We start from the raw sequence: 25,977 nt of genomic DNA, 5'->3' as shown, positions 1-25,977 counted from the left end.
CTGTCATGCTTGACCAATACACGTTTATTACTTTGTACATTTTGTGTTACTATATTTATTCTTGAAAACAACTGACTCGGACTTGGTGCTGAATTTCTTGTTGCATCTTTTTTAATGAATTTTGACCTATTGCATTATATAAAAAAAAAAAAAATCTGAGGCAGCGTTTTCACAAACCTGCTTTTTGGGGGCTGTAAATCTCCTCCTCTGAGACTGTGAAATTACAGGATGGAGTACAGATGATGGCTTAATCATACGCTGTGAATTAAACTACTTGTATGTATCAGATTCTATTTCTGTTGAATAATAAAGATTTCACATGTGTTCTATTTCTATTCATTTAGTTCTATTCTGTTTCTATTTCTGTTCATTTAGTAATGAAACTGAAGGTGAGTTGTGGTGCGTAGGGGACATTACATGTCGCCCACTGCCGTAACTTTGAGAGTCTTTTAGAAAAAGAATAGTGGCAGGTGAGTTTCATGTTTATCATGTCATCTGCTGTTGCGCTCTAAGTACCTGAAGTGATAATAATGAAGCACAGCACTGTACAGACCATTGCTTAGAAACGCAAGGAAAATGCGTTCATTTTATTATGCATCATTTTACTATGAATATGTTATTCATTTCAGATCTTGCATTATCCAGTAGTAAAAAATCTCAGGGGTATTTTTCAGCTTTAATTAATGTTGTGCTGATGACACATGTCTCCACTGAAGACGTGTTTTTTTCCTTCTTTCCAAGATTTTAAGTATTATGAGACTCTCTTAAGGAGCAATCAGATATTAATTGGCTGTTTGTAAAATGCTGTTATTGATAGCAGTCTAAGAGGTCATCTTTTAGGACTGTTTCCAACTCATAGTGAAGGGGAACATTGATGTAATAATAAGGAAAACAAAAAGCTTTCCTAATATGTAGGAAACCACCAAAGATCCATTTAATTATTTTCCTCAAAAACGCTAACTCTGAGGTGAGGTGTAGGTCTTGCTCATTAGTTTGCAAATATATGAGGAAAATTTATGAATTTGCAGATTCATGTATGCACAGAGGTGGTTCGCTTTAAACAGGTTTGTCTGGAATATACCCGCTGCTCATCTTGTAGCACTGAAACAGAGGAACAATGTATAGAAGTGAACGTTTTTAAAATAAACATCCTCAGATTAAAAAGGATCTCTTATCTCAGCTGGATTTTTGAGAATACACGGTAGAAGAAAGTTAGAGAGTTACTGTCCTGGATTCAGAACTTTCTGGATCTGCTTTGATGCCAGACTGCTGTTGCTAGAGGGGAGACTAGGGACTATTTTTATGCTGATGTATAATCACAGTGGTTCCAGATTTTCTTTAGTAAATAACGTCCTTTTTCAGAACTAGTTACCGATGAGCAATTGCATCTTTAGAAGTGTGTTATGACAGTCTCTTGCATTTGCTGCTTCATAATTTCGTCGGCTACCACTAATACTGATCTTATGCAAAAATTTGAACAATTACTTCCTTTAATGTCTTAGACTTGAGTTATAAGAAATTTGGGGCAATGTATGTTCTGTGTTCAATTCCTAATCTGAAGTTTTGCCTGAATGTAGGGCACACAGGCACAACAAAATGATGATGAGCTACTTCATCCCTAGAGAGTTCACTGTCAGTTTTTTTGGACATAGATATTGTTGAGTTTTGCTGAATTTGTGGATTTATTCCATAGCCTTAGATCCTGGCACTGGATTATTTTGATTTGTTTTATGTTTGTATGGTTGCCAGCTGTAATCTCTGTTAGAAATCCTTGAGCGAATGTTCTTGATTCTGGTCTTTGAGATAATTAAAACAAGGAAAACCTACTTAAGGTAACGCCGGGTCATTTGGTCTAGCCCTTAAAGCTCTTATACCTGCTTGCTGATACAGCCTGTGCAAAGAGTGATCTCTCTGCTGATACCCCAAATTGTTTATCATTCTTGTCCGTCTCCCTGCCACCTGTGTAGTTCACCCTGTATGCCTTTTGGCTTTAGCTTCTTTAGGGAGGCATGGGGAGTGTTTGGTTTCTGTTTGAAGCCTCAGTACTTCAATTACTTGTTGAATAACTAATATGTGACTAGTTTGCTGAGCACATTTTTTTGGTTATGTGAGGTTATTATTGAATTAAATGTACTTTCAATTAAGTATTTACAGTTATTCTTTGGATCCTAACAGCTTAATGGAACATTTACATTAAAGTGTCATTTTAAAAGAAAAAATGAGTAGTTAGGGTCTGACTGTTCAGCTTATATTGGCTTAGTACTGAGTTTTACTATGGTAGCAGGTTGGTGAAGACAATAGTGTGTCTTCTGCAAATGGGCATCGGTTAGTTTTTTGGGTTTGGGTTTGTTTTTTTCCTTTTAGCATTTTAAAAATAATTCTTTGTTGGTATCATTAGAAAAAAAATAATGTAAGGAAAAATGACAAAGGAAACGTTTGACCTTTGTATCAATATGTTTCTCATATGTGTATTTTAAATGGAAAAAATAAGGTAAAAATAAAAAGGTAATAAGGTAAAAAATAAGGTACTTTCATTATTTCTAAAATTAATACTGAATTTGGGTTTGGGTTGCATGGCTAGATTATCCAGAGCACTGTATATCACTATTAAGTTTTGAGACTAGTAACTATTTAACAGCCAGTTGCTCTAGAATTCTTATACTTGTTTGGATTGTCTGAAAAATTAATTGTTTTTTCAAAAGTTTCCAGGTAAAGATCAACTGGAAGTTACATTGATTTCAACATACAGCCACAGACACACCCCCCTCTGTGTCCCCCCCACCCAAAATGGCACGCTGCCTATGTTTTATGGTGGTTCTTACTTGTTTTGCACTCACGTGCCCCACGCTCCCATGCAGCCTTCCTCTGACGGTTGCGATCCACTGGAAGCGATGTCAACTAGTGCATCAATTCTTATCTCTTTATCACGTATTCAAAATAAACCTAGCTTTATATTGTCTTAAATTTGACTTTACATACTGGGCAACGCAATTCACATATGCTTGGGCTCTGAAGGCAGCCTAAGAAGTTTTGATGTGCTAGAGAGTGACTTGTGAGGATATACTCTTTGTAATTTTCATAGCATACTCTGATTTTGGTTTAGAAATATGGCCAAAAGAAAAGAGTGTTAATTATGCAAGAGGAAGATAAGAAGCTAGCAGCAGAAGGGACATACAGTCATGCCGCATGCTGCTTTACTGGTTTGAACAGTAGCGACAGAAGGATCACAGGAAAGACTGTGTAGCTACAACCCTTATCAATGCTAACATGTTTAAAGGGGTTTGACTGACTATCAGGAAATGTGTTCACAATAGAGCCTTATTCTTGAGACTGATATGTGGATAAATACTGTTTCATGCACTGCCAAACTTTTTAAAAAAAGAAAATAGAATATCTGTGTGTGTTCTTGTACCATATTTGCCATCTCTGCAAAGGGGGAGAAAAGTTTGTGGAACAGTGTTTGGATATATCTTATTTATTCCACAGCCTTTAGAAATTTAAGCAGTTAATATCTGGAATTTGTGAATCACTGCTGTTGAATCTTAACTGTGTCTTACAAGTTGTTGGCAGCAAGTACTGCAACATGCATTCAGTATTAAATGTTTTGAGATTCAAAGTAAAATTGCAGTAACAGATGTTACACCAATTTCTCAACGATCAATAATACACCTTAGTAAGTTAAACTCTTGATGCACATTGCATTATTGTTGAATATTGGGTTTAGAGTACACAGTAATGTCACACTTTCAGTGTGTTGATCTGTCCGTGACATTCCCCGTTGGTATAATTCTGCACTTATAACTTGTGTGCAGTGTAAGTGCTGAGTGAGGCTCCACTGCTTAGTCCAAAGGCTTACACTGTATTAAAAGTGTTAGGTGATTAATTGGGTCTTTGAATTTAGAAGGACTTATGTCATAACTGCAACAAATAATTCTTTTCTAATATAGTGACACAGTTCACCTCGAGACATTATGCACCTCAGGGTACTGGAACAACTTCTGTTCTATTAATTAATAATCTTTCTCACATGTCGCTGCATCTTTGCTCGTTCCCTGCATGATATGGTAAGCCCAGTCAAATTCTCTTAGGCATCTTTCCCTTCACTGTGCATGATACATAGATGTGCTTCCAAGAAAAGTTTGCAGTTTACAACAGTCACTATCACACTAATTCTCCATCTCTATTCCTTATCTTTTATTGCTCTGGTAAGTATAAAAAATGCCATGTACAATTCATCAACAAAAGTGGGGGGAAAAAAGGTTAAGGTTTGGAGAAAAATGTGTCCATTTCAATAATGCTGGGATGGTTTTATTAAGTAGGTTGACAGATCCATGTATTTCATTATTAGTTAAAACCTGTGACAAAAATACGGTTTTGGAGGTATCTTAGACTAAGCTAATATGGTTTCTTTGCCTCACTAATGGAAGTCACAGAATCATTAAGGTTGGAAAAGACCATTAAGATCATCAAGTCCAACCATCAACCCAACACCACCATGCCCACTAAACCATGTCCTGAAGTGCCATGTCCACACATTTTTTGAACACTCTACCACCTCCCTGGGCAGCCTGTTCCAATGCTTGACCGCTCTCTCTGTAAAAAAATTTTTCCTAATATGTGGTCTAAACCTCTCCTGGCACAACTTGAGGCCATTTCCTCTCATCCTATCGCTGGTTACTTGGGAGACATAGTCATAGACATTCATTACTGAAGTGAATAAAATGTTAGTATTGTCTTCATAAGAACATGGTGAACCCCCTTTTCTACTTGTATTGTAATTTGTTAAACAGTGTTTTGGCTTTTTAATTTTAAAAATAATCGTCACAGTCGTAAAACCCAAACTGAGTAGGATTTTGACTTCATAATTAATAAAAAATTGGTACATTAAAAAGCTGGTACATTAGAAGTCTCGAAGTATCTTTTGTTTCCATGATGATGTTCTTATATGTAGGTTGTTACTTTGGGGGGAGAAGGTCAGTGTTTTTACTGCGGTGTTTGGTGATTTGTCTTTATCAAATTGCCTTTTGTTAGCAAAGATCTGAAATCTTAAGAGTAACAGTATTGGACCCTTATTTTTAAAATGACACTTTTATAGATATAACATAGTCTGATAATAAAAAAGGTTACATTTTTCTGTGCATTTACTATCTACTGTTTCTCTGTTGTAGTGCGGTTGGCACGTTCGCTCGAGCACTGGACTGCAGTAGTTCTGTCAGGCAACCTAGCTTACACATGAGTGCGGCTGCTGCTTCGCGAGACATCACACTGGTAGGTGGCTTCTTAAAAACCCTACAACTTCTTTTGTATCTTTGGATCCAACAGCATCTGTTACTCCAGTCCCTGTCCTCCAGATACCTGTTTTCCTTGAGATACCTGCGTGCAAGGTGCGTGTGTGTATGGTAGATAATCCTGTGTTTTCTGTAAGCATGTTGGTGCTGCCCTTGTAATCATACTGTAAATTGCTTGACTTTCGCTGAAATCTATTTAAATATAATACCTTCTTATGTGATAATTTGCACAGTAGAGTGGATAATACACGTCTAGGGATTCATTCAGTATAATTGATCAATGGAGTGATTCAAAGTATGTGGTAACAAAGCTGACTAAAAATTGTTTAGACAATGTTTTGAACTTACTAGGTTTGTGTGTCAGTAAATTTTATAAAGTATAAGTAATCTGACTGTAAGCAACTTTTTGAAGAACATTTTATTTAGGATATCCTTCGGGTGTTTCCTTAGTTTGTTAAGGTGAAAGTTTGCACTGTAATGCAAGCACCTGCATCTTTTAGAGAAAGTTAAAAATATATTAATTACAGACCAAAGTTTTGTCTCTGTATATTTGTATTAGCTGAGATGACAAGATGCACTACAGTAATAAAAGTGTGCTGGGAAACTGTGTGAGAACAAAAAAATCTTACTGTGTCGTAGAATCAAGTTTGACTTAGATTTCCAAAGACATCAGCAGGAATTTTTTATTATTACAACTATTTCTGTACAGAATCATGAAGATGATAGTTAAGGCTAAAGTAGATCTGCTATTCTTCAGATACTTGAGTATTTGAACTAGAGGACACTTAGTGAAACTAACAGATCAGCTTAGAATAGTTAAGGTACTGCCTTATAAAGTGGCTGGAGAGCCCTTGGAATTCAGTTACACAAAATTTTGTGGGAACAGACAATATCAGCAGCTTAAAAAAAGGGGTTAGAAATGGGTACTGAGGAGAACAGGGAGAGGTGTACTGTCTAGCATTCCGAATTCCCAAGGTTTGTAGATGCTGGTGAATGAGAGGGGAATTGGCCTCAGACCGTAGTTAGTGTTACTTGCATATTTTCTCCAAGTAACATCCCTTGGTGTTGCTGTCAGAGACAGAATGCTTGGCTAGATGGATGACTGGTCTGATTCAGTAGGTCAATTCTTATATTGCAGACAAAAGATACTCATTAGTATTATAAGAAAAACATTTAATTTCTTACATTTTGCGGTGAACTCAAAGGCTATTAAACAGGAAACTGATTTAGTCAGGACTACAGTAGTGTAGTAAAGGTAGTAGCAAAATGTAATGTTTTAAGTAATACTCAGAATGAGTTTTCTGTTTCACAGCTGCTGATTTGACCTTACCAACACAGTTCTGTCCACATTAAACACTGTATTTTTTCCATCAAAATAGTTCTTTAGTTTAACATTTTTCATCTTACGAAGTTTTCATTGGATTAAGAATTTCTAATAAATCCCACACATGGCACATGCATAGAATAATGGAATTATTTAGATTGGAAGAGACCTTTAGGATCATCAAGTCCAACCGTTAACCTAGCACTGCCAAGTCCACCACTAAACCATGTCCCTAAGGACCACATCTACACATCTTTTAAATACCTCCAGGGATGGTGACTCCACCACTTCCCTAGGCAGGCTATTCCAATGCTTGACAACCCTTTCAGTGAAGAAATTTTTCCTAATATCCAATCTAAACCTCCCCTGGTGCAACTTGAGGCTGTTTCCTCTCGTCCTATCACTAGGTATTTGGGAGAAGAGACCAACACCCTCGTCGCCACAGCCCCCTTTCAGGTAGTTGTAGAGAGCGATAAGGTCTCCCCTCGGCCTCCTCTTCTCCAGACTAAACAACCCCAGTTCCCTCGGCCGCTCCTCATAAGACTTGTGCTCCAGACCCCTCACCAGCTTCGTTGCCCTTCTCTGGACACGCTCCAGCACCTCAACATCCTTCTTTTAGTGAGGGGCCCAAAACTGAACACAGGATTCGAGGTGCAGCCTCACCAGTGCCGAGTACAGGGGCACAATCACTCCCCTACTCCTGCTGGCCACACTATTCCTGATACAGGCCAGGACGCTGTTGGCCGCCTTGGCCACCTGGGCACACTGTATTCAGTGATTAATAGCATAGATTCATTCTTACAACAGTTTCTTCCTGCTTGAAAGTACATGTGCAGTGCTGCTAATAAAGGGATAAGTTTAGTGTTTTGAGTGCCATATAAATGTTTCTCCATTGCAAATGATCCATTAAGTTCCATTACACTTAATGAAAGGCATATCTTATAATGAGGCACCAGTGGAGCCACCCCAGGTTTAATGATTGTGTCTGTCTGTTCTCATTTTCCTACCCCCCCAGCTTTTTTAAACCCTTCTCTTTTGCTCTTTGGTAATGTACTTCTTAAGTTAAGAAAAGACGTATTTGTCATTATAGTAGTTATTCTTTCAGACATTCCCATGTTAATTGGGAGCATATTTTGAGCAGCAGTTAAAGTTAGTATAGACATTTGCAGAACTTGTTGTGTATCTTATTTATGCTTTGGCAGGGATGTAGTTGTATAACACGAAGACAATTATACTGTCTCTGATTAATGCAAAGCAGATAACCCTTGCACTTGAAGTGCTATTAATGGGGTTTCTGTACACCACACCTGCAGCTTTCCAGTATTCCTAATTAGTTGTTTCAATTAGAGATTACTGTAAACAGACTGATAGTAAAAAAAAAAAAAAATTGCAATAAATACAAAGGTTATAAACATTAGTAAATTCACAGTGGATGTACACATGAGGGAGGTTTGGCAGCTTAACAGCAAGTGAGAGGCTGCTTTCAGGCTTCCTTATTTTGAAAACATGGGGAAGGTAATGAGACAAGGCAGGAAACTACCAATGCCTTTAGAAAACCCTGCTGAAGGACATGAAACAATGTGTGTTTACCTTCTTAGATGATAGCACATGTGTTTTTCTTACAGTGGTAAAGACTTGTGAGACAAACAAACAACTGAAACTTTCATTTCTGGCCTTCTCAGAGGCAGTGTTTTAATTTATAATTAAAATTGATCTCTGAGAAGAGAAGGAAACTGGCAAGATTTCCTGTTTCAGATTCCTAAACGTTGCTTAGTGCATACACTGACAATGAGAGCCATTAAAGCAAAGCAGGTTGATGGAATCACTTGCTCCTTGTGGTGAGCTTGTTCGGAAGAGCCTGTGCTACTTTACTGTAAGAATGTAAATCTGGTTTTGGACGTCTCTTTAAAATGAAAAGTATGAACAGGTTTTTCCTTTGCATTTTGCATGACATCTTTTTAATGATTTTCATTAGACTTCCATATATGTGGTTCCTAAGATAAACATGCTTAAAATAATATATTGAATTACAGAATCCATACTCTGTTTCCAGTTTGAGTGCTTTGTTGCAGGCGTTTCAGTCTAGGTGATTGAACTGACTACGGAAATTGCAGCTGGTGTAGGAGCTGTCTGTTACAGCTTGTTAGCAAGAGTGCCCTGTCATTCCCTTTCTTCCCAGCTCCATGCAGCCCTTCCTTAGCTTTTGATGGGTAGTTTCTTCCTTTATCTGCTTAAATTGGGACTTGAAGTTCCTTCTGTCTTGTGGCGAATACCTTTCCTCTGGTGGGACCCCTTGTCTGTGCTGAACAGTAAGCTCTGAGCAAGAGTTCTTAGGGAAGGGTGGTTCTTCCTCTGTCCTTCATGCTTCTCTTTGGGAGAGGCAATGACAGCTCTTCCCAGCCTCCTGCTCCTTGGGTATTGGGTACCCACTAGTTGTTTCTTGCAGTCCTCTCATCCTTGGGTAAAGCAGATAAAAAGGAGATACTCCAGGACTTTTTGTCTTGGGCTGTAGTAACGTCTTCAGACTGCTCTTGCTTTTGCTAGCACAGTTTACTCACTGCAGTGTGGGAATTTGATTGCAGGTGAGGGCTGACAAACCTGCAGAAGGCAGGGAGCATTATCGTGGGAATTTGTCAGTGATCTTCTGTCACAGAACGGCTCAGAGAAGACGGTACTTATCCGTAGAGTTCATTACAAATTTTTTCTTTAGTAATACCAAAAAAAGCTTTATGGAATCAGATGTTTATTATAGATGGGAAAATGAACATAAGGCAAGAGCAAGATCCTGATTTCTTCAATTCTGTTGTCATTTTTAAGAAAGTTGCTATCAGTGAATAGATCCAGATTTAGCAGCTGCTTGGGCAATGTCTGGTATGTACTGCTTTTCCACAAGGGCTGTAATTTAAACAAAGATTTAAACCTTGGTAACACACATACGGTAAGAGTTCAATCTTTAGGCCTGGTTTACTCATTGACTGAGTGATACGCAATAAATCAGTGGTTTCATTTTACATTCTCTAATTTGAAGATTATGGATTTTGGACATTATGCTATGTATTTCCATATTAGAATACTCTGTACATATTAGAAGGCTGCTTCTAAAGGCTGGTGAATTTGACTTGAACCATAAGTATAATGACATATTGTAGGATAACAGTGACGTTACCTCTTGCAGACAAAACAGTTCAAGAATCTTGTGCTTGATAGCTATATTGAAAGCTGGAGAAAGACTTTAGCCACTCATAGAAGATGGCAAAAGATAAGGAGAATTCATTATTCGCAGTACATTTGTATGCAGAAGCTCAACTGGAATAGCTTTCTTAGTGCTATACTGACACATAATACAAGACTGTTCCTTCCTTGAAAGGTTTTGGGTACCCTCTCTCATAACATGAGTTTGGGGCTTTGTGAGAGATTGCATGCTACAGTTACAGCTCATTGCTGTGATGGGACAAACAGGTGGGAGACTGGTGTTATGCGGTCACACACATTATTGTGGTTTATACCTCTAAATACCTCCTTCAGCACAGCAATTGAAGATTGCGATGATGGGGGCTTTTGGGATGCTGAGTCAGAAAGGCTTCCTGTATGTTGCTTATTTTCCCTGCAGGTGGATTTGTGATGTAGTTGCTTACTTTTCATATTCCCCATCATCAGTTAGTGATGTGAGCATTCAGTGTTACCTCTAAAGTAATGCTGTAACTGGTTTGTTTTCTGTTTTCTCCCTTTAAAAAGGAAAGAAACCTCATTTGCCCATCTCCAACAACCGAGTTTAGCAAAATCTTGCTTGTTTTTAAGTATGGTGATAATGAAAACAATAAATGGCTTCCTTCCCCAGCAATGAGAATACTGAGCCACACAGATGTCTGAGAAGCTGTTTAGCTACTATTTAGAACTCCTGTTAATTGAAAATAGCCCCTCAGTCAATATATACCGCTGTCTCTATTGGGTTACTTGGAACCAATTTCTACCAACTAAAGATTCTCTAGAAATGTTTGCAAGTAATTCGCAGGAACCAATAAACTAATGTCATTTTTAGTAAACATTTTAGTAAGGCATTTCCTTTCCCAAATTAAGTAATAAACAATTTATTTTCCTTGTGTTCCACAGCAGAAAGCCTATGATATCAAGATAGATTCTAAATTCAGCATTAGTTGAGGCTTCTTGCATGGCTTATAGAAAATAAGACATTGAGTTTGCATTAACTGAAATGGACTGCTGTCTATTTAAACAAATTTTTTGTTATCTCCTTCTCCTTGCTAGTTTCATGCAATGGATACACTGCATAAACACAACTATGATTTGAGCAGTGCCATCAGTGTTCTAGTGCCACTTGGGGGGCCCGTCTTGTGTAGAGACGAAATGGAAGAGTGGTCAGCATCAGAAGCTAGTTTATTTGAAGAGGCATTGGAAAAGTATGGCAAGGACTTCAATGACATTCGACAAGACTTTGTAAGTACGAAAGTAGTACACTTTTCTGTTATTCTCATGGGTGAGCATAACGGCTTCCTGCAGGTTTGGAAGATCAGCTAGAGAAGAAATCTATGCAGTTGATATATGTAATTAACATACATTTTATCTGGATGAAAGTCAATATGCTTTCTTGTTCGGTGCCATTCTTTGGAAAGATGTTGACAGAAGATAATCTGTTTAATACCAGGTAGGATGTCTTATGCTGATGTGTTTTGGTAAGGATTTTACAAGCATCTGAAAAAGCTTCAGCACCTTTTCAGAACTTTTCCACAATTTGCAGTGAAATTCATTAGCAGCTACGTAGCTGACTCCCCTGAGTGTTTTTGGAAAAGCTGGCATTTCCTTCAATGGTTAGCAGAGAGAAATTTATATTCAGATATCTTTTTAAGTGTGCTATGGGGAGTTATTTTGGCATACTAGGTATTTTGGCACTTTGGAAAAGTAAAGGAAGTGTTTTCCAATGTGTTCTAACTACACTGGTTTTGGTACTGATGTATCAGTCTATAGCACAGCAAAGCTTTAATTTGGTTGATTCTAATGCAGAGTAATTAAAGGAGATAGATTCTGACCCTGATTGCTGGCCCTGCTAGTAATTTGTCTGTGAATTTTTTTTGTACGTTTCTCGGAGAGCCACTTTCTTTCAAGGAAAAATATTTCCTCTGTTGTAAGTTCAGGTTGGGCTTTGGGAGAGGTTAGGATTTGAGCCAAAGAAATTCTGTTATTTAAGACTGAAGTAGTTTGAAATATTTTCACAACAACTCATTCTGCTTGACTCTTTAGAGCTCAGATATTTTCTTTTTCCTTGCAGATGTTACTAATAATCTTTGTGAGGGGAAAATGGTACTGTATGGGTAACATGGAAGTCCTTCCATGATAGAGTTCTGGACAGTGGGAATAGGCTTGGCACTGAGCTAAGCTGTCTTTTCTTCACTTTCACAGTTCTAAAATGAAACAGATAATTGAGTGAAGGTGGGAAGGGAAGGCTATTGTTTTTCTGAAGAACTGACAATTTAACAGGTGTTTTATATCTGTGTGTTATTTTTGAGATTCCTAAGGGAGAAAATGTTCACTGCATTCATCACATAAGGCTGAAAATTGCATCATGGATGAAATAGCTCTGTTAAGTTCAGGAAAATATAATTGGAAAAGAATATTTTATAGAGTTTTAGAACAGAAATCTTCATCTAAACTACAATTCCTTATTATTTCTCATACAGATAAATGGTCCTCAGCTGTAATTGTGCAATAGTTCGGTGGCTATGTCTTCTAACTAAATGTTTCCTAATACGTAGCATTTGGCTTTTCAAAATGCCTAAAGCATATATTACAGATTTTATTGACTGTTTACAAGTTGAGTCCTAACACAATTTGTGACCAAGCCTTGTCTCTGGTATTTATGTAGTGTTTTTATTTTCTGTATAGTTTCTGTGTTACATGTAATTCTGTTGGTATGCATACATTAAAGCAATACAGTGGAGTAATATGTTGCAGGAATTGCTTATGCATTTGTAGTGTTCAAATGCTAGATATTTGAGTGAGTCTACTAGAAGCTGTTCAAAATGTTCAAATTTTATCTCAGGTAGACTCCTGGTACCCTCCCTCTTTCACTGAATCTTCCTTCCCAAAATGCAGATATTTTCCCTTGCCCTCCTCCCACAGTGAGACGCACACGGATCTAGAGAGAGGATTGCATAGCCTACTGAGGTCACATTAATGATGAGTCAGAGTGCAGCAGAAATGGATGTGGGGCAGTAATTAATTATAATTTCATTTGGTTAGAGCAGGGATGTTATCTATCCTTAGTCACTTTTTCTTTACCTTTGGAAAAGCGGCATGTCATTTTTAAAACGTCCTTAGAAGGACATATATTTTACATACCAGTTTATATGGTATTGGTAACTTAGTGCACATAGCCTTGATCTAATTCTAGGTAGTTTGAAATCTTTCAGTTATATTAATCATTGTGTAATCTTGGGATATCGTAATTCTCTAGAGTAAAATGCATGTGTTCTCACTTGCTATGTAGCATTCTAAAAGTATAGGGATTTGAAAACATTTGTTTTTAAGTAATCATCTAAAATAGTCCTTCAAGATTTAGATCATGGATATATGAAAGGTTTCTACAAGGCGAGGTAGGTATAAACATGTAGCACTTAAGCAGTGATTCTTTTCATGAGAATGCATCTATCTGTTACCATCCCTCTCTTCAGTGGCTAGTCACTGAAAAGTAGGTACTCTTACATGCGACATAAGAGCATGGACAAAGAAGCTAATGCACTGGTAGTGTACACGCTAACTTGTTCAAGTGCCCATGTCGGATTTAATGCTAAAATTAAATCCCGTGGTGCCTGAGATTAAACTTGGACCTAAGCAGTCACGCAGTGGTGCCGCAGTACAGGCAAGCCTGTCGTGTTACGTGGCAGAAGGTGGTTGGTAGCAGCCTCCTGAAGCAGAAGGGATATGTGGTAACTGCTTGAGTCGTATGCCAGAGGAGTTGCCTTTTCTGAATCAGCCCGGATTTACAAGGCATGGCATCTGCAGTTGCAGCCCTTTACCTGGTAGTTTTCTAAAGGGCAGGTTCGTTTACTTTTCCAGCAATTCGGAAGAACTGGCACTATTTGACGTTCAAGGTGCAGCTCAAGCATTAAGCTACAAACTTTAAATATTAGTAAGCAAGACAATTATTATAAATTAAATAGTGTAAAGGAGTTTATCTTTTTTTTTCAATAGGCAGGAGAAGCTCATTTGTTACTGAATTACCAGTCTAGTCTTTGAATAATCATTTTCATCAGCTGTTGACTCATCAGCTGTTACAGGAGCTCATTTGTTGCAGTTCTACTGTCTTTAAGAACCTATGTGAATCCTAATCAACCTAAACTTTTCAAGTTAATTGAATTTTCTTGGTGTACTTGAATTACTTCACGTCCCAGGGTAGTAGAATGGAAGAAGACTGAATATTTTATGTTCTCCAAATATAACTATTTTCATAATGTTAAGAGACAGCTGTTATGCTTGTTAATTCTTAGTTTTTCATTATCGACACTTTTCACAAACTTATAATTGTTACATCTCAAATATGGCAGGAAAGGCCTTGAGAATCAGACTTGAACCATTTATAGAAAACAGGAGCAACTTCAGAAAATTATGGAAACATGCCTTAAAGTTACCGTGTTTATTTTAAGATACTTTTGTAATTCTAAATTTTTCCTGCTAGTCTGATTTAATGGTCCATTTTTACCCTGAAGAAACTGAAAATTTCCTTTCCCGATTTTTGTACTGCTGACACCTATTTGCTAGTTTTCTGCTACAAGAATGTCACACAGATGGTCATTTTCACTTCTTTCAATTAGTGTTTAATAACATTTGGTAATGAGAGTACATAATTCTATGGCTCTTCACAGCTTTTTCTGGCAGTTCAGAGCAACCTATGGAAAATTCACATGCCTCTACAGTGTTTTGTCATTTAAGCGCGTAGGTAAGCAATACGGGCTATTCATACTCAGTCTATCAAACAGGTTTTCTGAGTTGCGAATCAAAGTATAAAAGGATTATGGTTATCCAGTCCAAGCACCTTAATTATCTTTCTTTAATTGTAGATGCCTACTGAGTGAAAGAATATACTGGTATCACAATCATAGTTAAAACAGATTAAAATATTTTCTAGAGAAATGTCAAACATAATCTGTAGTATGAATGTGTTAATAAGTGTTCAGGAAGGAAAATAAATACGGCGAAGCTAAAATGCACTAGTTGACAGTGGCAGGTAGCTACGGTGACAGTGTTTCATCTGGATGCCAGGAAGAACATGGACTGAGAAGCAGCTCATGTGTCACCTCGCACCAAACACATGTTCCCCTCACTGGCCTTTTCTTGGGCAAATTTTTCTTAAGGCATAATTTACCTGAGAAGGTAAAAGGTTTTTAGTAAACCGAATTATGTTGCGATATATTGCGACATGAGCTTATGCATTTGTTACACTGCTACATGTTAAATGCAAATGGACAAAACTGCTATCATTTGGGACCGGGGGTTTACACACGGTGGTACATTGCCTCAAAAAGAATCCACAGCTGAGTCGGGATCTGAATCCCAGCTCCTGAAAGGCAGAGGTGGGAGCCAGACTCAGTCCCTCTTTTGAAGCAAGCAGCTTCAAAAACTGGCTGTGAGATCCTGCATGCCGGGAGGGGCTGCTTGGTACAGTGTTCCTCTGCTGCTTTTAGGAACATCATTAGAGATTCAGGAACCTATTCTTTTGGCTTAGGACATGGAGAAAGCCCTAAAGTGGAGTGGAAAAGGTTGGAAGGATAATATTTCCACATGTGTATTTTCTGGGACTTCTTAAAAGTCATCCTTATTTCTGGAGAGTAGACAACAGTAGCATTAATGCATGCCTCTAGAGAAAAACATGCACAAAATAGTAGCATGTTTCCTGGTTATGAAGAAAAATTGCATAAATTCTGTCAGAGAATTACTAATTTAAATGATAGAAAGATTTTATGGAGTGAAATAGGTGATTCATTAGTAAGTGAAAATGGCTGCTGTATGTTTAATTTTCTCCTCTACATTTTCAATTTACCGATGAACTAGTGCACCCAAAATAATAATCATTATCATCACTTGCCCTGACTTTGCACAGAGATTTTTGTGAAATATTGTCAGTATCGCTCATGTTGCTCAAGGCAGTATTTGTCCTTAGCATCCTTTTGTTTCTTGTTTAATTGTCAAGAGTATGCAGACATTTATGCAAAACCAGTGGTATTGTATGAGCAGCTGAGTTAGTATGAGACTTGAAAAACCTGTGAACCAAGTACAATAACCATTGTATTTTCTTAAGAGTAAAATTATCATGAGACTCGAACACAGTCTTGTCAAGATGATTTATTTTAGTTCTGATGTTGTTCTCCATCTGATATACTTTCGAACAGAGATACTACCTTCTGTGTTTCCTGATGGAAATCTGGATTCTGTTTTGATCATTTTGTTTAACCATATGGCTTAAACAGAATAAATTGTATTTGGACTTGGATGTTTAGTATTGTTGTAGTTCTGCATCTTTGTTAACTATAAGGAAAGATTGTGTATTATTAATAGTATTATGTATTTACTTGCATATGGATTTTGATTTAGGCATTTAATACACTCACATTTTAGTATTTGTATATCAACTATGCAATCATAGAATCTTTGGGTTGGAAGGAGACTTTAAATGTTATCTAGTCCAACCCCCTGCAATGAGCAGGGACATCTGCAACTAGACAAGGTTGCTCAGAGCCCCGTCCAACCTGACCTGGAATGTTTCCAGGGATGGGGCATCTACCACCTCTCTGGGCAACCTATGGCAGGGTTTCACCACCCTCATGGTGAAAAATTACCTCCTTATATCTATACTTGATTGTAATATGTGTTTAATAAGATGTGGACATTGCAATTTCTTGGAACCACTTTAATTTGTAACAAATGTTTTTCAGCTCCCTTGGAAGTCGCTGACTAGCATCATTGAGTATTATTACATGTGGAAAACCACTGACAGATATGTGCAGCAGGTAATTTAATGGCATTTTCAGCATGAACCAGTCTGCTACGTTCTTTAAAAATCTGAACTTGTTAAAGCATAAAAATCTCCTTGTATTCTTAAAAAGAAACATGGTGGGAGGCCTACGGTAATATTTTAGGCTATAGACCAGTGGTTTTGTGTTGTTCACAGGGTGCACTGTCAGATCCTCTGATGCCTACTGTACATCACATAGCTGTAAAGAGCTTTTTAAGCCATTTATATTGTATGCTGGTTTGTGGCAGTGTGTTTCCTGGCTCTTACTGCAGTATGGGATAAGAAGGAAATGGGCTGCAGAGCAAATGCTTTAGGCTGTGAAGCTGTGCATGAGACTGAGGGAAAAGAAATATCCATTATGTGAAAGGTGGCTGGTGATGTTATGAACCTTTTATTGGTATTCCATGGTAGAACATTACTTTGGCATTACCAGGATTTAAAAACAAAATTGAGAACATTCTGCACACAGTGGATGTGTTCATCCTTATGGTTGAATGTTCAATTGTTTGGGTTGCTCTGGAGCAGAAACATGGTAAGATTATATTAGGTACCTACACTGGGATATTCTAATCAGGTTTGGGCAAAATTTCAGTGTTGGTGCTTTTTATATCTTGTACTCCTTGATTTAGATATACAAAATATTTTAAAATACTCCTTTTTAATTTATGAATTAACATATAAGTCTGCAGCTCCTTTACTTGCTGCATAGTTAGTGGTGATGTTACATCGAGGACGTTGAAAACAAAATTTATGCTGTAATGATTACAGCTGCATTGTTAGATGGATCTTTGGAGTTGTTGCCGACTTTGTTACAGTGTGTCAGAAGAATGATTTCTTCAGGTTGTTCTGGTTTATTTGGAAGTGTTTCTATATCATCTTGTTAGGGTATGGAAAGTAAGGGAGAAGTCTTCTACCACATAGTAGAGATTTGGACTGTCACTAGGACCTTGTAGTTCTGTGATAATACAAATAGAAAATAATATGCTGTGTATAAAGGCATGTTTTTCTGGGTTTGTCTCCATTCATTTCACTTTTAACACTTTTTTTGCACTGTTAATCTTTGTCCTAGAAAGGTATTGCCAGCAGAGATTTGCTGTGCTGTTTGTCAGCTCTTAAGCATTGGGCAACGGATGATGTTGAAGAATCAGATAAAAAGATTTTATTGATACTGAAAACCATGGAGTAAGGATAAATTGAAGTGCAAATTGACTTTTGTCAACTCTCTTAGGTTGCTCAGAGACTGATCTTTTTTCCTGTGAAATTTTTTTTTAAATTCTTGCTCTGAAGTGGTTGGGGAAGGACTGAGACTCCCTTTCTAAAGTTCTGTAGGGCTTCATTATGATTCCATTGCTACAATGATGAAGGTGTCTGATGGTCTGTTGAGTGTGTGTATCCTTTCACAAGATTACAGTTTTTACTCTCACATATAAGAAAAAACACATAGGCTTTACAGTTATCTCAACTTGAATAATCTTATAAAAGCCTGTGTTTTACTTCTAACTAAGTGAACTTACAACATCCGAACTCAGAACATGGCAATACACCACAGGATTTAATGGTCTAGACATGTTCTTTCAAGGTCATGCATGATCATCCATAACAAAACCAGTGTAGGCCAAATACCTCACATGGTTAACGTTTTTGTAATACTTCCTAACGAGAGATCAGAACTTCATCCTGGTCTTGTTTAGTTTCTTCTGGAATGGTAAAGATAATACAGCTCAGTAAAAATGACATCTGTAGTTTTTTGGTGTTTTTTTTCCCACCAGAACAAGCTGTGGTAATTGAATGCATTTCAGGGAGAAAATATGTTCAGTAAGAAAGTGGCAATTTCAGAGTCATTCTTTCTATACCATGCTTGAGGGGTAGGGCAGCTTGGGAAATGGGAAGACAAAAAGGTTGATGTACATACTTGAATCTTATGCATAAAATACAGTCTTTGAACTCTAGATCTCTGTGATTTAATATGAAAATTTGCTCTTTAATTACCTTTATTCCTTTGTATGAGTTGGCTGCATTGCATCAGGCATAGGAAAGTTTTCCTAATTGCTACTAAATGTTATTCTTGCTTGGTAGCTAAAGGTGGTGATTTAATGGCAGCGGAGATACTGCTGCCACCTCGCCTTAAGAGCACGTTCCCTTCAAGTCAAGGTGAAGGGAAATAGATGCGTTAAAGTTCTCGGTCTGTGCTGAACCTGTCTGGCAAAACTAATTCAGGCCTTGGGTAATCACTCTTGGTGATATGGCACTTTTCGTGACCCCTGCATTATGTAGTGTTTGAGGAAGGCCAGGTGGCTCGTTCCACTGGATGAAATGTGTTCCTGTGATTTGTGGTGTTCTCCTAACTGCTAATGCTAAAATTGCATTCCTTACAACCCCCATGCCAGTACTAAAAGTATGCTAAAATTTAATCCATGTATATAGCAACTTCTCACTGAGACTGCCATCGTGGCTTAATACAGCTTCGTACAAATGCCTTTACATTCTGGCAGTGCTTCAAGACTACTTTCCTCATGTCTTTCCTTTTACGTAATGTTTTCCTCTTTTGCTCTGATGATCTTGCCAGGTGTATAGTGAGATCTATTCGTTCTTTTTATAGAATGAGACCAGTTTGTTATGAATCTCTGTGGAATGTGCGTTACCTGCTGACCTGCAGTCTCATATGCTTTTTCAGTTTGAAAACAAACTCTGTATTGTTGGGTATAATATGAAAGGAAAGAGACAGTTGTGGAAAGCTGTGGCCTGAACCTCTTAAGCAGAAAGAGTTCACCGTTGAGAGCTCTTCTGCTGGGGCTGTGAAATGTTCTCAGATTAAAACTCTCAGCTTATGAGACTTGGAGCATGCTGCTGCTGTTCCTTCTCCTTGCTCCTGTCAAAACTGGCTGAAGCAGGCAGCGCATCCTGTTTGCCTTTCTGCTGCGGGCCTGTTGAAGGTAGCGCAGTGTTGCCAAGCCTGGTGCTGGGGAAAGACTGCAGCTGCGACAGATATATCAATGGAAGTCACTTCGGTAGCTCTGAACACAGCCCGGCGTCTGTGAACAGCAAAAACCTGTTCTAAAAAAACAAAACCCCAAAAACCCAACATATCTTGGAAATGGAAAAGGGTTTTCATATTGCATAGGAATTAATTCATGGTGGCATGGACTGCTTAGGAGTCTATTTGTCACAGGTTGCTCTTCAAAGATGCAGTTTTTATAAATGAGAGTTACGGTGATGGACAGGTCAGAGGTAACTTTCTGAAGTGGAAAAGAGCAGTGGCTTACATGAGGAGGCTTACTCAGGCTGCTGACCAGTAAAGCTGACTAGCCCTGTAACTCGCCTCATGGCTCAGGCAAGAGACTGTCAGAGCAGAGTCTTTTTATGGACTCACTTTTCTCAAGGTGGAAGTACCTTCCTGGATTGTGAACCTTGGAAAGACTGGATATCAGAAAATAGGAGTATAGCAGAGAAGAGAATTGGCTGTTCTGTGGAGAAGTGGACGACCGAGTTTTAAAACACCTGATAAAGAAAGGGGGAATCTCAAGAGGCAGAGAGATAGTGTTGGTTTGTTATTGCTGGATATCAATGTCTCCCTTCTTATTTTCCTCCTCTGTGGTAAAATTGACCTTGTTTCAGGTCCTGTTCTTCTCTTTTATTTTTTTTTCCCCAAGTGAATAGAAGTAATGTCTTGAGTACAGGAAGAACAGAGGAATAATCTTTTTTTCCTCCATCTTTTACATACAGACAAACGTTTTGGGTAAAACTGTACTTCTTGTGCCATTGCTGAAAAAATTATTGTCTTAGTTACTTTTACGATATGTGACAATAACGAAAACTTCTCAACATTTTAGAAGTTAGCAGTACTACCTCAAGCGCAACACACTTTGAGTTTGTTGCAAGTATGAAAAAAGTGATAATTTAGTAAACTCACAGACTGTCTTGATAGTAGCGTAGCTGTCCTGCTGCTGCTGTGTTCCTGAGCTACAGTTTTAATGGCACGTAGTGGAAATAGTTGTTTAGTTATTTCTAGCAGTCAGTGGACTTTACTGTTCCCCTTCCTTACGCTGCTTATAAAATACTAGCCTCAGGCTTGACAGAGCACAGAGAAGTGTTGAGTTACATGACTGATGAGCAGCTCGTCGTGTGCAATTTCATTCATTTATTTTCTACTTGGTCTCCACTGAGGGTTAGCCACAATGTTGTACATGTTTATGTAGATGTAACTTATGTAAATTGTAATTGTTGTTTTTACAGCTTTGTTGTCATATGTGAGGCCTGTGAGTTTTACTGGGGAGGACAGTGTATTACAGTTTCAAGCTAATAGTAAAAACAGAGAACTCGTTTTTCATGGTTTTCATCATAGAGATTTCTACACTTGTTTTGGAGTTTCTTGTGCAGTTACAAAACAGAAATAATTTGAAGATGGACTGTGTGTGCAGTTTTATGAAATCTCATACTTGAATATAATAAAATATTTTAACATGTTAATTTTTCAACTAGAAACGTCTGAAAGCGGCTGAAGCAGAAAGTAAATTGAAACAAGTATACATCCCCACCTAGTGAGTATAACAATAAAGTCTTTTTTTTAATAATGCACATGTAAAATTGAAACGGTAACATGCAGTTATATGCAGTAACATATTGTCATAATCATCTCTTTAATAGTACTTTCTAAATGTTTGTTATATACAAACAGAGGTATAATCAGAAAATGCCACAAACTCTTGTCATCAGTGAAACCTTGGTACTTAACTGAGCCCGTTGTCTTTGACGTGCAAACTGCCTGCTCTGGAATGCTGAGAAGCTGTACAAAAGGTGATCAAGTGCTACATGGGCTGCTCGCATGCAAGAAGGACCTTATTTAAAAAGCAGTTTTTCCAGAATAATCGCTTCTGAATCCCTGTAGCACAACAATTCATACTTGTGTAAATGCAGTATTTCACAACAGAAGCAGCTGTTAATGTAGTTACGTAAAATAAAATCACATACTTTCCCATTACAGTTTTATCTTGCTGATACAGTCTTTTCTTTAGCTAGAGACAAGAGATGTTCTGACTGTAAATTAAAGATGGCACACAGCCCCAGATCTTTTCTCTTTGAACAAGTCTTATTAATGAAACCTGTTTTCTTCTGAGGAGTTTTAATCTGGTTTTTTTAGATTTAAACTCTATGCTATATCTGCTTTTGTTAACATGTAGTTTACAGAAACAAGATATAATCTGTCTCTCTCATATTCATAATTTCCTCAAGGTTGTGAGAAGAGAAAGGATTACAGATGACATTGTAGTAAGCTTTCTGTGGGTATATTCAGTTTACATATATGTGAATTTCCCATTGTTGTGTTTGTATAATGGAAGACTAGAATACCAAATTAAATACTCTGAAAATCCACTGTTGTCTTTTAGATGACTTGTATAAATTGCATACAATAGAGCTTAATTTTGATATTTCATACAGACTTTTCTCTCTTAAACAGATTTAATAATACAAACAGCAGACTGTTAAATTCAGTCTTTTAATCTCATCTCTGAAGAAACGTTGTGAGTTTTGAACTCGGGTCTGTAATAAATGATGCCTTTTTAAAAAAGCTGAAAACTCCAGTATGAGTGTTTCCTAACCCTCTCAGGGAAGTGGCTGCTTTAGGAAAATTGTAAGATGCTCAGTCTTTACGTAATGCTTTTTCAATTTACATTCTTTGGCCCATGTGGACAATTCGGACTTCTGCCAATATGTTCACAGTAGGGACTAGTTGTACTGGATGAGGAAACCTGTTTTGAAATGTAGGATTTCTGCGTGTTTTATCTTTCTTACTATCTGTCTTTTGGCTCCATGTCAAGACAAAATCCATAGTCGATGGTAAGAGGGTGATAGGACTTCTCAAGTCTTTGATAACTGTGCAATCTGGGGCACTTGTGGGGTAATGGTTTGCTAATGCTCTGTTTCAAGACACCTATTGGATTTGAAATCTGAGTAGAATTGATTTTCAGAGCTGAATACCTTTTTGAATTTGATCGTAAGGTATTTCCCATAAGAACTAGGTTATCTCCTCAATATCAGGGAGTCCCGTTCAGTTCACAGCTTCTCTGGAACAGATCATAACGTGGGAGACTTAATCGTCTCGCAATCCCTTCTCTTGTACCTTGAGCCAAAGGTACTTGATAAAGAGTATCTGGAAATGGTAAAAGTGTATCTTACTGGACATAGTGAAAAAGGAGAAGGCAAGAGGCAGACTCACCGGCTTTTGGAGTAGAGACTTGATACAGCAATGGTTTCTTAGATCAGTCATTTTTACTAATGTTGAATGTATTTTATGCTACCTAAAGTAAAAAATAATCATCTTGGAGGAATCAATATGTCCAGCTTTGTATTGTCTTGTATAGCTTGTCAAAGGGGTAATTAAAACCCACAAAGTTGGAGCTTTGGAAATACTGTACTTAACCTAGCTAGGAGTATATTAATTCTGTCTGAATTAACTGACCTGTAAAGTCCTACTTCACTGAAGTATTAGTAGCTAATATAATCACAATAGCAATATACCAGATAAAAAATATCCAATAACAGTTCTTCAGCCTTCTCAGAGAGAAAGTAGTTCAGGACAGAACCCAGACAGAACAGCCTGATATTATACGGGCGAGCTTTGCCAGGGTTATGGGACATTCACATTTACTGCAGTTGGTGGGAAGGTGTGTACTCCTGCTTGAGAGAGGAGGCAGCAGGCCCTCTTCTAGGGTGGACAGCCGTGTAGTATTACAGGTAGTGTCACTACTCTTACTTGTTAGACTTCACCCAAAGTCCAGCCTCACCTTGTAAAGCTTTATCTGTTGGCTGGAACCCCCTCTTAAATTCTGTGCTGTGTCAGGCTTCTGTTAATGCTTGACCCTGAGACTTGGTCTGTTAATAGCTTGCCAAATAGTTTAGACCATGCGAGAGCATTTTACAAAGATCTCAAAATTTGAGTATCAAAGCAGCTTTTTACATAGCAAGTCTCTTACAGTGCTGAAAATACTAGAGGAGTATAAAAATCAGTTGTCTTGTTTAGAGCAGATTCTAGAGATGTTGCCACCACACATCAGAATTCCAGAATTAGCTTGTTTGTTTTATTGTTGACTGACCTGTTAGTAAAATCACTTTCCTTTTTTTTTTTTTTTTATTTATTCAAAGCAATAAACCAAATCCCAATCAAATATCCAGCAACAATGGGAAACCTGCTGCAGTCAATGGAGCAATGGGAGCCTCTTATCAGGCACAGGCCTCACTAATAGGTCGGGCTTGTGAAAGCTGCTATAGTAAGTAAATTATTTTCTTTGGTTTTTGATAATTCAGGAGTTTGGGCTAATCTCACTATGCACTGTTTTAAAAACCAAATGTATGTATTTTTGTTTGCATGCTATAGAGGATAATTTTCAGTGGCTTGTGTGGCAGAAATAACTTTTGAGTTAGAGCTGCCTTCAGTATATTGGTTAAATGTCAATATTCAAATCTACTTCATGATTTTTTTTTTCAACAATTCAGAAAGTACAGAAAGGTAAAGTAGTATAATATGATGGCACTGATACTTGAAATAGCAGCCTTCAACGTAGGTTATATGAGAGTAGACATAATAAAATACAGAAATGGCAAGAACTCAAAAGGCCTATCATATGCAGGTTCTTCACTTGCCATTGCTGTGGCTGCCTGTCTCTTAAACACCAATTAAATTAAAACCATATTTTGTATACAGAAAGTTCCAGTTATATACTCTGTTGTTTCTCATATCACAATCTTTAAAGAATATTTTTTTGTGGAAGATAACAAAAAGAAAAGAAAAAGGGTTGAATTGGTGTTTCCTGCTGAGTCTTCAAACACACAAGATAAAGGTACATACACATCTTCAAGGTCAATAGGAGATGTGCTTGTCCTTTTCTTTTATGGGTCTTGATTTACAAGTACTCCCTTTGCATGATTTGAACAACAGAGAACAGATCTAAAGTAATTCTAATAAATAATAAGCAACTTAATAAGCCTGTGTTCTAGGGCAAGATTAGAAATAGTGGAGGATTTATAGGGTTTTTCCTCTCCTTTCCTCCCTCCCTCCCTCCCTCCCTCCCTCCCTCCCTCTCTTCTCTTTTTTTTTAAGTCCCCTGGAAGAAAATTTCTCGGCAATACAAAGTCCCTGGTTTGAAATCAAATAGGGAAGCATTTTCGAAATTTCTAGGAAGAGTTAGCTTTTGTAAAAAAAAAAAATAAACTAAAAATTAAAGTTCTTTTTCCATGTCAAATGTATTAAATCTTTAGCCATATAATGCTTTTATAATGCCATGTATTATGGCCATATAAAACCATCTATTACGGCATTTGGATTTATTATATTGAACGTAGCATGCACCAGTTTACCTGTGGTATATTTTCCTCCTTAGCTCCACAGTCTCACCAATGGTATTCTTGGGGTCCTCCTAATATGCAGTGTAGATTGTGTGCATCTTGCTGGATTTATTGGAAGAAATACGGTGGCCTGAAAATGCCCACACAGACAGATGAAGATAAACTGTCTTCCAGCCAACCTACAGAGGTAGGATCGTGTAGATAAACTTTCCTAAAATGAAATGTGGTGATTTCACAAGACTGCTGTTATTTTGATATTTAATGAAATGATTTTTTTTATGTATGTGTTCAACTTCGGTATTACAAAACTCAATTTATTAATCCTTTTCCTGCCTTAAGTAGAACTGAACATTGTGCAGGATCTGCCATGTCTTTATTTGACTAAGTCTGAGACAAAAAACCATCCACTTCATGCATTTTTGGTGGACAAATGTCATCTTGTCAAATGGTGTGTTACCTATAAAACATAAATATGATTATACAGTATCTCATCTAGAATGACATTATATATACACTCACAATAGAGTTCTCTGTGTTTTACAGCTTCATACATAAGCCCCAGTTTTTTGCATAGTGCTGATACATATTATTTGATTAGCCTCATGAATTTATCCAAATTAGGGATTTTTTTAATGCCGTAAAATTCAGATGTATTTTGTGTTACGACTTTTTTGTTTGTTTTTGTAGGAATCCCATGTTAGAACTCACATGTCCCGGCAGGCCACACAGGGAACTCCAGTTCGTAACACTGGAAGTCCAAAGTCGGCAGTGAAAACGCGTCAAGCTTTCTTTCTTCACACAACGTGTTGGACAAAACTGGCCCGTCAGGTCTGCAAAAATACCCTCCGGCTGCGGCAGGCAGCAAGACGTCCCTTTGTCCCTATTAACTGTGCTGCCATTAAGGCAGAATGTAAGATGTTTTTTTAATTCTTAGTTCTGTGTGCTGTGCTTCCCACCCATTTTTGTCTTTTAATTTTATTTTCTTTTTCAATAAACATTTCTTG

At 37.6% G+C, this 25,977-nt stretch overlaps 1 protein-coding gene across 2 annotated transcripts in view; it reads left to right on the top strand.

Annotated features, from left to right (window-relative positions):
- MTA3 (metastasis associated 1 family member 3) overlaps positions 1–25,977 on the top strand; it is a gene marked incomplete at both ends in the record, with an annotated part of 137,320 nt that overhangs the window by 58,643 nt on the left and 52,700 nt on the right. Inside the window, 7 exons of one of the 2 annotated variants that reach the window (XM_081998504.1) lie at positions 5,169–5,268; positions 10,876–11,064; positions 16,554–16,628; positions 21,113–21,171; positions 23,774–23,898; positions 25,009–25,160; positions 25,661–25,883. In XM_081998504.1, the coding sequence (XP_081854630.1) occupies positions 5,169–5,268; positions 10,876–11,064; positions 16,554–16,628; positions 21,113–21,171; positions 23,774–23,898; positions 25,009–25,160; positions 25,661–25,883 (923 nt within the window). The remainder of the gene's footprint in view (positions 1–5,168; positions 5,269–10,875; positions 11,065–16,553; positions 16,629–21,112; positions 21,172–23,773; positions 23,899–25,008; positions 25,161–25,660; positions 25,884–25,977) is intronic. The other variant, XM_081998505.1, reaches the window with a different exon arrangement.

Source organism: Phaethon aethereus (genome assembly GCF_964289735.1).
Source record: "Phaethon aethereus genome assembly, chromosome: 3".
NCBI classification, from domain to species: Eukaryota; Metazoa; Chordata; class Aves; order Phaethontiformes; family Phaethontidae; genus Phaethon; species Phaethon aethereus.
The sequence above is the reverse complement of the archived record's forward strand: the minus strand, read 5'-3'. Positions and strand labels throughout refer to the sequence as shown.